Source organism: Saimiri boliviensis, chromosome 7 (genome assembly GCF_048565385.1).
Source record: "Saimiri boliviensis isolate mSaiBol1 chromosome 7, mSaiBol1.pri, whole genome shotgun sequence".
In the NCBI taxonomy this organism is placed as follows: domain Eukaryota; kingdom Metazoa; phylum Chordata; class Mammalia; order Primates; family Cebidae; genus Saimiri; species Saimiri boliviensis.
Window position 1 is genome coordinate 20,877,720 of NC_133455.1, and position 13,641 is coordinate 20,891,360.

At 38.1% G+C, this 13,641-nt stretch overlaps 1 protein-coding gene across 10 annotated transcripts in view; it reads left to right on the plus strand.

Moving 5' to 3' along the window:
• Positions 1 to 13,641, plus strand: part of HECTD4 (HECT domain E3 ubiquitin protein ligase 4) — a 238,568-nt gene that overhangs the window by 109,280 nt on the left and 115,647 nt on the right. For all 10 annotated transcript variants that reach the window (XM_074402205.1, XM_074402206.1, XM_074402207.1 and 7 more), the window contains exons 8-11: positions 626 to 818; positions 4,520 to 4,678; positions 8,931 to 9,044; positions 10,085 to 10,225. In XM_074402205.1, the coding sequence (XP_074258306.1) occupies positions 626 to 818; positions 4,520 to 4,678; positions 8,931 to 9,044; positions 10,085 to 10,225 (607 nt within the window). The remainder of the gene's footprint in view (positions 1 to 625; positions 819 to 4,519; positions 4,679 to 8,930; positions 9,045 to 10,084; positions 10,226 to 13,641) is intronic.

Below are 13,641 nucleotides of genomic sequence, written 5' to 3' on the forward strand. Positions count from 1 at the left end.
TGAAAGTCAAGCTCAAAATTGGTGAAGGCATTTTGGAGCCACGACTCCAAAGAGTTTTCTGGGGAATAACCAAGTGATGAATGAATTGCAAAGCACCAGCAAAGATCCACTTGAAGTTGATGTGTATTTTTAGCAAAATCTGCCTTTGTCCAGGCTTGCTCTGCCAGGGCCTGAGCAACTGATGCTAATGTTAACTGTTGTTAATATAGAATTTGGATTTTAGCCACTGATGATATTTCAAGAAGACATTATCCTCATAGTTGTCCTTAACAGTAAATCAAAGACTGATTGATTTGTTTTCCTGTCATTTGACTTCAACCTGTCAGAGGCATGTAATTAGTAAGCGCTGACTGTGGAATCCAGTATAATGAATTTTAATCAACAACTTTTCATAGACCTATGAAATGTTATAGCTATTATGAAAAATGAAAGCTCTCAATCTTAGCATGGTCTCTTTTGTTTGTAGTATTTTCCATAGGACATTTAAGTTTTAAGGTTTACATCTACTCAGGTGCAGTTTTTGAAATATTTTTTATTTACTCACAGTAATATCCTCAAGAAGAAATTTGCTAACTAAATTGAAACAGATATCATTTTAGAACCTCCCTGTTTTTATATATATTAGGTTGAAAATGGTGTATTTGTAGCCAACCCGCTTCAAGAACGCACAATTCTAATGAGAAAAGAGGGCGAGTCTGCAAAAAGCATTAATGAGATGCTTCTAAGTAGACTTTCTCGGTACAGAGCCTCCCCGTCAGCAACGCTGGCTGCCCTGACTGGTTCCACCATATCCAACACACTGAAAGAGGATCAAGCAGGTATGTTGCTCTGCACTTCCCAGACCTGTTTCCTTGTATAGCTCTGTTCAACTGAGTTTTATTGAGCACTTCCTTCATGCTGTACAAAGCCCTTTCCTTTGCATAGTTGACTTTATTTAGTCTTCTGGTCATTGTCCAGCTTTTTATTCCAAGCCAATACATGTTGTAGGCTATGAACATAAATTTGCATGAAACTGTACAAATGCAAAACAACCCCATCTTAAACTGTAAATGCCTTATCATCATCACCATTTGTATAAATTAGTTGATTTCATATTTTGCATATGCTCTGTGAGTGTGAAAACCTAATTCTTAGCATCATCTTCCCTAAATACAGTCTTGACCAAGCAAGTAAGAGAAAAGCCTTCTACAGTAGCTATTTTGTTTTATAGAATTCATCATTTAGTTTTTATAATTATTTATTTTTTTGTTTTTGTAATTTAATGTTTTAAAATAGATAATACATGTACAGCATTTGAAAATCAAAAACAATGTAAAAAGGTATATGCAGAGAAGTCTTATTCCCACCACATTGGTGAATTTTATATTCTGCCCCCACTGTACCCCACCACAGGTAACTATATTTATTAGTTTTCATTTATCTTTTCCAGGTTTCTTCATGCAAATATAATTAAAGATAAATTTATATGTTCATAATTTCTTCCTTTTCTTAATAAAAGGTAGCATACTATATACACTGTTCTGTACTTTTCTTTTCTTTTTGAGACGGAGTCTCACTTTGTCACCAGGGCTGGAGTGCAGTGGCGCAATCTCGGCTCACTACTACCTCTGCTAACCAGTTTCAAGTGATTCTCCTGCCTCAGCCTCCCAAGTAGCTGGGATTACAGGCACCCACCACTACCCCCAGCTTATTTTTTGTATTTTTTGTAGAGACAGGGTTTCACCATGTTGGCCAGGCTGGTCTTGAACTCCTGACCTCATGATTCGCCTGCCTCAGCTTCCCAAAGTGCTGGGATTATAGGTGTGAGCCGCTGCACCCGACCTGTTCTGCACTTTTAAAGTAGGAGTTCGTAACCAGGATACACCTTTAAGGGAGTATGTTATTAAATGTGCTCCTCAAAGTTTTAAATACCATTTTATATGTATCTGTCATAACTGTCATCAGATTTGCAAAGTCATGTGTGCCTCCCAAAAACATAAGAACCATTATTCCATAGAGTTTACAGATCACATACTAAATACCTGGATTTATAAGAAACTATGAACTGTAGTAAAAGATAAGGCTAGAAAAAGATGCCATATGTAGAAAACTGCATTTGAATTAATATGCATTTAATGAATTCAGTGTAATTTTACACTTTATTTTTATAGTTGGAAATGCTAAGAAGAAAAACTATGGTTAATTCACTATGAGACTACCAAATCAAATACTTATTAGCCCATATTAGAATTTAAGGACAGTATTTTCACAGGCCTCTATTGTATCAAAGATAAGTGGCAAAATTGTTAATAGTTGTTACTATTTGAGTAAGTTGCTAACTCCAGCTATAGATACTTTCCAGAGAACAGTTTTTTTGTTTTGTTTTGTTTTTGTTTTAACCTAAATAAACATTTTCATGACAAGCTGAAGGCTTGATCTGGTTTTGTCCCTTGGGAGAAAATGAAATCTTACCCTAAACAATGGAAATACTAAAGGAATGCTTGTTGAAAATATATATAATATAAAAAAATAAAACCTCAGAAGGCAAAGGTATATGTAAAATTTGGTAGAAATGTGCTTGCTTTGTCAGCACATATACTAGAATTTGGTAGAAACTGGTATCTGTATTCTTAACATGTGGTCTCAATGTACTTTTTTTTTTTTTTTTTTTAAGAGTTGGGGTCTTGCCGGGCGTGGTGGCTCAAGCCTGTAATCCCAGCACTTTGGGAGGCCGAGGCGGGTGGATCACGAGGTCAAGAGATCGAGACCATCCTGGCCAACATGGTGAAACCCCGTCTCTACTAAAAATACAAAAAAGTAGCTGGGCATGGTGGTACGTGCCTGTAATCCCAGCTACTCAGGAGGCTGAGGCAGGAGAATTGCCTGAACCCAGGAGGCGGAGGTTGCGGTGAGCCGAGATCGCGCCGTTGCACTCCGGCCTCGGTAACAAGAGCGAAACTCCGTCTCAAAAAAAAAAAAAGAGTTGGGGTCTTGCTATGTTTCCCAGTCTGGTCTCAAACTCCTGGGCCCAAGGAATCATCGTACTTTTATATGCATTCTCTATGTATTCATTTAACATGATGTTGTTCCATTAAAAATTTATCAGTTATAAACTAAGAAACTTTTGAAAATTAAGCAAACATTCAAGGGGTCTGTAAGTTTTTATTCCATTATAAACTAATAACCTATTACCATGTTAATAAGTTTATGTCTATTAAAAACATCTTGGTGAAAATGTTATACTCACGAAGTTACTAATTTTCCAATTATTGCTATCTGGTGTTTCTTACCAGTGGAAATTTATCTCCTTGAATTTATGTCCTTAATGAAGAATATACCTGGTGGGGTCTTGCTGCTTAAAAAAAATAAAGCTTTTTAGAAGCACAAGCATTCAAAACAAGTATCCAATAGATTAGGTTTCGCTTTACTCACTTTTCTAATCTAAACCATTTAAAAATGATTTTCATTTATCTAGGCTGTAGATAATAAGTTAGATTTTATAGCCTGACAGATTTCTAAGTAAAGCCCTCTGATTGATTTTCTGTTGACATCATCAATCCTCTCAGGCTTGTATATAGAAAATCCGTTAATTCACTCCATGTTTCAGATATGCCAGTAAGGGAGATTAAAGTACATTTTATACCGCTTGATTAGAAACAATAATTATTTTCCTAATGGCAGTTTATGTCATTAACCCTTTAAAAAGAGAAAAATGTATATAAGCGGTTATAATAAATTACACAGCTGTAAAATTGTTTCGTGATAGATAGTGTGAAAGCTTTCATTAGTTTGAAATTTTTGGCTGATTTCATGTTGAAAACTGTTTATGAGTACAATATCACAAACCTGTCAATAATTTGTTCTATATATAATAGAAAAAAGAAAGAAGAAAACCAAGATCTTGATTAGAATATAGATTATTCATCCCAAATCTAAAAATCCAAAATCCTCCCGATTCTGAAACTTTTTGAGTGCCTGTTTGATGCCCAAAGGAAATGTTCTCACTAAGGAGACGTAATGAGTAAAAATAAATAAAGGAAATGTTCATTGGAATATTTTGGATTTCAGATTTTTTAATTAGGAAGGCTCAACTCTTAAGTATAATGCAAACATTTCAAAATCTGAAAAAATCTGAAATCCAAAATACTTCTGGTCCCAAGCATTTCAGATACATGTACTCAACCTGTATCAGTTTTCTAGGGAAAACACAAACAAACAGGATTCTTTTTTTTGAGATTTAGTCCATGTGAAGATTTATTTTTCTGGAATATTTTGTAGAGGCATGAGAGCAGACTGAGGATTGGGAACACCTTCAAGAAATGTTCAGACCGTGTAATAGGAGGCTAGGGATCAGGCTGTGGAGCCAGAAGATAATTATCTTTTTCCTTAGCGATTATTTATCTGTTTTCCTAATCTGGAAATCTGTTTTCCAAATCTTAGTTTGAGTTTGGGGCTCTCTCATTATATCCTAATCTGTTTTGGTAAACAAATTAGTTTCTTGTCAAATATTTTGACTTGGCATTTTCATTCCTTTCTCCAGCAAATACTAGCTGTGGGCTCCCTCTAAAAATGCTGCGGAAGACACCCATATATACCTGTGGCACCTACTTGGTGATGCTAGTGCCTCCTCCAGGGGGATCAGGCAGCTCTGCCACCCGCTCTCTTTTTGGTGGAACAAGTGGTTTGTCATCTTTAAAAAGTAAGTGAATTTTACTTGTGGCCTTTTCCCTGATTTATCTCAGACTCTGAATTTTAAGGCTCTCCTATTATTTAAAACTTACTTTGTTAAATAGTTGTTTTCAGTAGCTCTCTGATAACAACAAAAAATACCAGTTTTCAATGTAGGTTAGGAAGATTTTAAAATATAACTTTTTGTGGATGATATAATAGTATAACTTGAAAACTATTGTCCCATAAAATTACTAGAAATAATAATCCGTTCCACAAAGTTTTAGGAAGTAAAGTAATATTTTGTCACATTATTTACTGATGACACAGTAAGAACTCTACTCACTATGATAGGATTTCTTTTTTTTTTTTTAGACCAAGTTTTGCTTTGTCACCCCTAGAGTACAGAGGCGCAATCTCGGCTCACTGCAACTTCTGCTTCCTGTGTTGAAGTAATTCTTCTGCCTCAGCCTCCCTAGTAGCTGGGATTACAGGCACATGCCACCATGCCCAGCTAATTTTTAAATTTTTAGTAGAGATGGTGTTTTGCCATGTTGGCTAGGCTGGTCTCGAACTCCTGGCCTCAGGTGATCCACCCAAAGTGCTAGGATTACAGGCATGAGCCATGATGCCCCGCTGATAGAATTTCAAAGCTATTAAAATATGTGTGTAAAATACTTCCATTTTAGGACACATACAAAATACTAAGCATAAGACATAGAAAAGAAAATGTGTAAAAATGTATAAATATTTTTTTTTTTGAGACGGAGCCTTGCTCTGTCGCCCAGACTGGAGTGCAATGGTGCTGTCTTGGCTTACTGCAACCTCCATCTCCCAGGTTCAAGGAGGAATCAGTACTTTATTTTTCCTGCCTCAGCTTCTTGAGTAGCTGGGATTACAGGTATGCACCACTATGCCCAGCTATGTTTTTGGATTTTTAATGGAGATGGGGTTTCACCTTGTTGGTCAGGCTGTTCTCGAACTCCTGACCTCATGATCCACCTGCCTGGGCCTCCTAAAGTGCTGGGATTACAGGCCTGAGCCACCATGCCTGGCTGTATTAATGTTTTTAAATATACATATATTTTTATAAGGAGGCACACTTCAGTCATTAAAGCAGTGCAATTTTGCCTTCAGAGTGGACACATAGTTAAATGGAATAAAATATAGAATTAAAAAAATGTTCCTCGGGTTGGGCATGGTGGCTTTATTGAGATATAACTCACACACCGTAAATTTCACCCCTTTAAAATATACAATTCACTGGGTTTTAATATGTTCACAGAGTTGTGTAATCGTTACCACTGATCTATCCATTACCCCAAAAAGAAACCTCATACTCATCAACAGTTGATCTCCTACTCCCTGACCCTTGGCATCTACCAATTGACTTTCTGTCTCTGTGGAGTTACCTATACTCTACTTTTCATGTAAATGGACTTAGACAACATATGACCTTTTGTGACTGCTTTTTTGTTTGTTTGTTTGCTTGATTTTTAATTTTTGGTTTTACTTGATAGTAGCAAAATACCACTTATTGTTTTGTCTCATTCTGTACATATTATGGTGGCTGAGCTACAAATAAAATCAGGAGGAGCTATAAAAATAGATGCAGACAGACATGTAAAAATCTTGTTTCTTCCTTTTAGTAACTATTATCTTGGGAAAATTTGTCATTCAAAGCTTTGAGTTTCCCATTTAAAAAAATGTGCAGATAATTATACTTACCACATAGGATAGTGTGAGGATACTTGACACATTATGGAGACTTCTGTATAAATATAGAATCATTTTTCCCTCTATGTAAATATAGTTATAGATTGTATCAACTGGAGAGCTGTGTGATGTGAGAAGAGGTGGAGAGTGTTCTCCACTTATGGACAGTTCCACCCTTGCTTAAAGATACTCCCTGCTGTAGTGGGCTTGGTCGTCAGGAAGAAAGTACATGGAATGAGGTCTCCTCCTTAGTGCTTGCAAATGTGCATTTATTACTGGACACCAGTGATCCTACATCTTTCTCAGTCTTGGGTGATGGGATCACTACGTGGTTACTGAGGCTCAGATAGGTGAAGTGATGTGGTCCAAGTCTCCTGACACCAGCCCCAGCTCTTTTTCATTGGTTCCAAGTTTTTTTATCCATCAGTTATGCGTTGCTTCGGAGGCCTCAGGAAACTTACAAGCATGGTGGAAGGCAAAGGAGAAGCAGGCACCTTCTTCACAGGGTGGCAGGATGGAGTGAATCTGTGACTGCTTTTTGAACCTAACAGTGTTTCAAGGTTCATCCATGTTGCAGCATGAATCAGTACTTCATGACTTTTTGTGGTTGAATTATATTTCATTGTGTGGATAATACCTCATTTTGTTTATTCATAATTTGATGGACACTTGAGTTGTTCCTACTTTTTGGCTACTTTGAATAATGCTGATATGAACATGAGTATATAAGTTTTATGTGGCTAATTTTTCATATGCTTGGGCACATATATAGGAGTGGGATTGCTGGGTCATATAGTAACCGTATGTTTACCCTTGGAGGGACTGCTAAACTGTTTCCCAAAGTGGCTGCACCATTTTATGTTCACATCTCCAAAGTATAATGGTTCTGTTTTCTCTACATCCTCACCAACATTTGTTATTTTCCGTTTTTCTGATTATTATCTTTGTGGATATGAAGTGGTACCTCATTGTGGTTTTGTGCATTTCCTTAATGACTAATGATGCTTAGCGTCTTTTCATGTGCCTATTTGCCATTTGTATATCTTCTTTGGAGGAATATCTATTCACGTCTTTTGTCCATTTAAAAATTGGGTTTTTATTTTATTGACCATCCGTTTTTTCCTTTTTTTTTTCTACAATTACCACATATTATGACCATTAGTCTTATTAAATTGTGTTTAGTCTCCTTGGCATGGCTTTTTTGCTCAATTGAAATTGACTCCATTTAATTAAAGTGGGTCTTCATGGTACCATTCTTTCATGAGGATATAGCTTACCCAGTGATCCTACTTTAGCCCAGCTAATCAGCAAATGCTTCAATTCCTTCTGTGTCCTGTTCTTCTTTGGCCACTTGGGGGCTGCTCAGAAAGTGGAAGAATTGGTGCTTGCCTTTAAAGAGCTCATAGTCTAGTTGGGAGAGATGACATAGATGTATGAGACAATGAGGAAATGATAGACAGTGCTGCATCCCTGCTGAAAGGAACCATGTGGAGCAGATTTGTGAGCTGCAGAATCTGAGAAAAAAAGGCTTATTGTGGAGTAGGGTAGAAAGGAGAGACTTCATGAGGTTTTGAGTTTAAGCCATGAAGAACGGGTATTATTCATGTAAGTGGCCAAGTGGGGAGAAAACATATGCATGGTAAGTACCACGAAAAAAGAGATTTGGAGATCTATTTTCTACTGTCCTTTTTGTTTAATGGGAAAACAAAATAGAAAAAAAGTGTCATTTATGTTATAATTCAAGTCAGGCATGATGAGGATCTGGGCTACTAGGGTGATGAGAATATGATAAAGAAACTCAAGAGACACAGTGCTAAAGTTTTGTTTGAAAGTGGGGAAGAAAAAAATTAAAATTAAAAAATTTAGAAAAAAAGTGGGGAAGAAAATAAAGTCAATTATAGCAACATATGTATATATGCTGATATGGATCCTTGACATATTTTAACTCATTTAGTCTTCACAGTAACTGTATAAGGTAGGTACTTTTTATTATTTCCACTTTACAAATGAGGAAACAGATGTTCAATGACTTTCCCAGGGCCACCCGAAAGTGTCAGAGCTGAAATTCAAACTCCAAAGTCCATGCTCTTTACCACTGCACTATCCTGTGTTAAGGGAAAAAGCCAGGGTGTCTCCCAAGTTTTAGAGCCAGTATTAGGAAGGATTGTAGCTGAGCTGTGTTTGAGTGTACATCAAGCTTTATTGAACACTGACTAACTGCATAGTGTTTCCTGTAAACATTTTTATCTTGTGATGTTAGTGATCATAACCCCTCTTGCAGTTACCCTTTTGATAATGTATATCAGAAAGAACCTTCATGCAAAAGTCGCCATTTTAAAATCACTTTCAAAACTATGGTTCAGTATTAAATTTAGGAAGATGTCTGGTTACGGTTTTGTTTCTGTGGTCTTATGCGTATATTCTCCGTCTCTTTACCACCAATAACCACCAATATGCAACAACAAGAAAAGGGTGTGATTTTTATAAAAGTCTTGTTAATAGCCTGAAATTTAAACCTTAAAAATAATGTTCAGGATCATTAAACAACTTAATGTTTGTTTCCAAAGTCCTAGCCTCGAGCTTGGTGTATAATATTTCGGATGGTCAGTTTACAAGTCGCGCAGATCTCATAGATGCTGCCGGAAGCTCATTGGGGCGTGGTGCTCTCGTACCAGGATTGGGTAAGAAATAAATGCACACATTTCTTTGGAAAATTTAAAGTTTTAGGAAATTTGTCTTGAAATATCTTGCAATTCCCTGTGACATTCTAGTTTCCTTGAAAAGAAAGATGTTTTTTGTTTTGTTTTGTTTTTCTGAGAGAGTCTCTTCTGTCACCTAGGCTGGAGTGAAGTGGCATGATCTTGGCTCACTGCAGCTTCCACCTCCTGGGCTCAAGCAGTCCTCCCACTCAGCCTCCCGAGTAACTGGGACTACAGGAGCATACCACCATGCCCAGATAACTTAATTTTTTTGTAGAGCCAAGTTCTCACTGTGTCGCCCAGGCTGGTCTCGAACTCCTGGGCTCAAGCATTCCTCCTGCCTTCACCTCCCTAAATGCTGGGATTACAGGCATGAGCCGTTGTGCCCAGCCAGAAATAATTTTTTTATACTAAATTTTAATTTTGGGATTCAGTATAAGAAATTGCCATATGTAAAATTCCTCTGAATAAACTGCATTTGAAGATAATGCTTATTAGGTTGTGTGATGATGCCCATAAGAAATTCTCAAGATTTATGCCATAAAAAGGTTTATTTCCTGTGAGGAATTGATATACTTGTTATTGTTAGAAAATGAATGTGAAGTAATATATTGGATTTTCTCTTTGCCCTGGCTGGTAGAAAGCTTATTTCTAAATTTTGGGCTCAGTTACTAGGGCTTTTTATTGTATATTAATGTTAATTGGTTCTGTTATACCTGGGTTTTTAATGTAAGCCATTTAAATACTTTTTGGAAGTAGGTCACACATAAATCAGTTACTAAGAGCTATCTATTTTGTGAGACTTATTCTTTCTCACACAGGAGTTAAGCAAAATTAAAAATTAAATCCTGGCTTCTTGCTGAGTCCCAGCCTAGTGCCTTGCTAAGTAAATCTATGGAAACAGGGATGTGGGTTGTCAACATTAGCATCCTTGCCCTTCCACTTTGTAGCAGTGATTGTGAGAACTATGTGTACAGGTAGCTGGTGGCATGATGACTGAATACAGTATGCTGTTTTTGCAGGCGCATGTTATGACACAGTGAACAACATGCTATGGACATGCTCTAATGACTATATCGATCAGTGGTGTAACCCTGGGAATCAAGCCTTCCATTATGTCTGCCAGAGACTTGGAGTCAGTCACATTATCACTGAGCCCAAAGGTGAGGTGGGCTCAGGGTCTTACAGGAAAAGATTTCCCTCTGAAATGTGAGAGAATACCACAGCATTGGTAGGTGAAAACATAGCCTAACCCCAAAATGTGTCACCATTTTTCCCTCTTTGAACTTTTGAAACCTAAAGTCCTTTGTTACCTGTAACCATGAAAGATGAGTTATGATTAAGCAAATAAGTATGTAAATAGGGCTTTTGAGGTGGTCCATAGATGTTTTTAAAGGAAAATTGTTACGTGCTTCCTGAAACTGTTGGAACTTTGGTGCAAAAATTGATTATTTGTATTTGGCATGGGATTATATGCTGTCATAGTGTTTTGCATTGATAATGACTTGTTTATATACAAACTTAGGTGGTTGGGCATGGTGGCTCACGCCTGTAATCCCAGCACTTTGGGAGGCAGAGGCGGGTGGATTCTCCGAGGTTGGGAGTTTGAGACAAACTTATAGTTAGATAGAATTACCAATGAGAACCTTTGTATTTTTTAATATTAACATGAACATCTTAATTTTTTTTTTTTTTTTGAGGCGGAGTTTCGCTCTCGTTACCCAGGCTGGAGTGCAATGGCGCGGTCTCGGCTCACCGCAACCTCCGCCTCCTGGGTTCAGGCAATTCTCCTGTCTCAGCCTCCTGAGTAGCTGGGATTACAGGCACGCACCACCATGCCCAGCTAATTTCTTGTATTTTTTGTATTTGTAGTAGAGACGGGGTTTCACTATGTTGACCAGGATGGTCTCGATCTCTTGACCTCGTGATCCACCCGCCTCGGCCTCCCAAAGTGCTGGGATTACAGGCTTGAGCCACCGCACCCGGCGCGAACATTCTTAATATTAAGTTAGTACTAACTTAAAATCTTGTTGATTTAAAGTCATCTACACTAATATGGAGGAATGAATCACTCAGCAAGTCCCCTCCCCATAAAGCAACACTAAAACAGGCAAAATTATCAAAAACAACTGTTTCCCGGCTCTGGAAATTGCCAATGCATACACCAAATTGAGAGTGGTTGTTCATTAGAAAAAACCCTGAACTTTGGATAAGAATGGTGGCAGTCTGTGGTGTCCTAGCTAAAGCTGCTCCTCTCCTCCACCTCAGTCTGCTCTGAGACAATTAGTTTGCTGACCACCTCAAGCTTGGTCAGCACAATAATTCAGGGTGGGGAAGATCATGAAAAGCAGCAGCTTTGCTGTTAGGAGCAAAGCATGGAAAAACCTCAAGTCTATTAGCATTGTCAGTAACAGTAGTCATCTTGGTGGCAAACAGCAGAAACCAGTGGCTCATCTGGCCTTAGATCATGATCCCGTTTAGAGCAAGCAGTGGCCCAGCCAACTAGCTAGAAGTTTACTAGTGAGACCTGGATAGTGAGAAAGCTGTGGGGGACCAATCACCTACACAGAAAAGGCCTAAGACAGCCTAAGCTGTCTCACATAACCCTGGCTCAACATGAGTCTGCATACACATGCAAAGCTGTGAGAGGGCCCAACAGGAAGTAAAAACCAGGGCAGAGTTTAAAACTGCCTGAACTTTGCTGCAGTTCCTCCAAAACACACAGATCCAACCAGGGTGAAAGTGTTACTGGCTCAAGGTGTTTGAGCACAATCATTGGTTGACAACCACTAAGGGATACAGATAGGGGTGACCCCCTAGGAAGCCAGGCTGATAAAAGAAAAACAAGAATAATAATTTTTAAAAATGAGGCCAGGCATGGTGGCTCATGCCTGTAATCCAAATTCTTTGGGAGGCTGAAATGGGCAGATCACCTAAGGTCAGGAATTTGACACCAGCCTGGTCAACATGGTGAAACCCCGTCTCTACTAAAAATACAAAAAAATTAGCAGGGCATGATGGCAGGTGCCTGTAATCTCAGCTACTTGGGAGGGTGAGGCAGAAGAATCGCTTGAACCTGGGAGGTGGAGTTTACAGTGAGCTGAGATCGTGCCATTGCACTCCAGCCTGGGCAACAAGAGTAAAACTCTGTCTCAAATAAATGAATGAATGAATGAAAGAAACAAGGATTTGAAAAAGTAAATAAATAAACGGAGCAGAGAAATCAGTAACCACGAAATGCAGGAGAAACTCAGGTGTTGGACTGATGACTTTAAAATCAGATGACTTAAAGCAGCCATTATAAATACATTTAAAGAATGAAAGGAATCCAAGTTTTAAAAATTAAAGGAAAGTATGATGACTATGATTAAGCAAATTGAGAATTTCAGTAAAGAAATTATTTTAAAAAAAAATGGAAATTCCAGATTTGGAAAGAAAAATTCATTAGAGTGGCTCCACTACAGATTTGAGCTGCTGGGAGAAGAAAGCAGCAAACTTGGGCCATAGATTGGTAGAGTTGTTCTGTCTGAAGAGCAGAACAGGACACTTGGGGAGTACTGGTCAGGCATTTGTAGACTAGAATGTCCTTCTCTGTGGGTTCATTTGATGCTTTCTCATGGTTAAACTGATGTTATGGATTAGGGGAAGAATACCACAGAAGCAATATCTCCTTCATATTAATTACATCATATTCCAGGATACATGATATTGTCATGACTTATTACTAGTGATATTAAAAACTGATCACTTGGTTTAAATAGCGTCTGCCAGGTTTCTCCACTATAAAGTTGCGACTTTTCCCTTTCCGTACTGTTAGTCTCGACCACACTGAAGGGAAGGGGAATTAAGCTCCACTTCCTGGAAGAAGCATATCAGAGAACTTGTAGACAAATGTTAATCACCACAATAATTATTATCTCTAGGGTCAGTGTATTTTCTCAGCTTTCATTCTTGATTACGGTATTTTCATAAATTTACTAAAACTTAGTGAGTTGTGCATTTAGAGTAGGCGAGTTTTATGGAATGTAAATTATATCTTGATAAAGCTATTTTTTTTTTTTGAAAAAGCGAAAAGTAGAAAAGAAAGTCCACATTATATTAGTGACTACCAAACCCTTTGCCTGAACTCCGTACTATGGATTCACTTCCACTTGGTTATCTAATGGACATTTTCAGCTTAACATGTCAAATCATGAGGAGCCATATATAGATCGGAGCCATTTATAGGGGTTCTAATGTAGAGCAGCCATAGGACATGGAGAGGTTTTACTGGAGAGGTTTTACTAGAATGATTACCAACAGGGGCTGTGGACTGAGGTGGCCTGAGTCCAAATCCCAGCTCTACCACTTCTTAGCTGTGTGACCTAGGGCAAGTTTCTTAACTTCTCTGACTCTTGGTTTATTGATCAACAACAAGGCTAAAATAGTCTAAGTTGAGAACCATGTAAAGCATTCAGCCCATTCTTCAGCATATAGAAAGGGTGCAGTAAGTGGTAGCTACTTATGTTCCAAACAAATGAACTCCCCAAGTGTTTTCACCCTAGCACCTGTGGCAGGGAGACGGGTTCTCTGGCAGCAG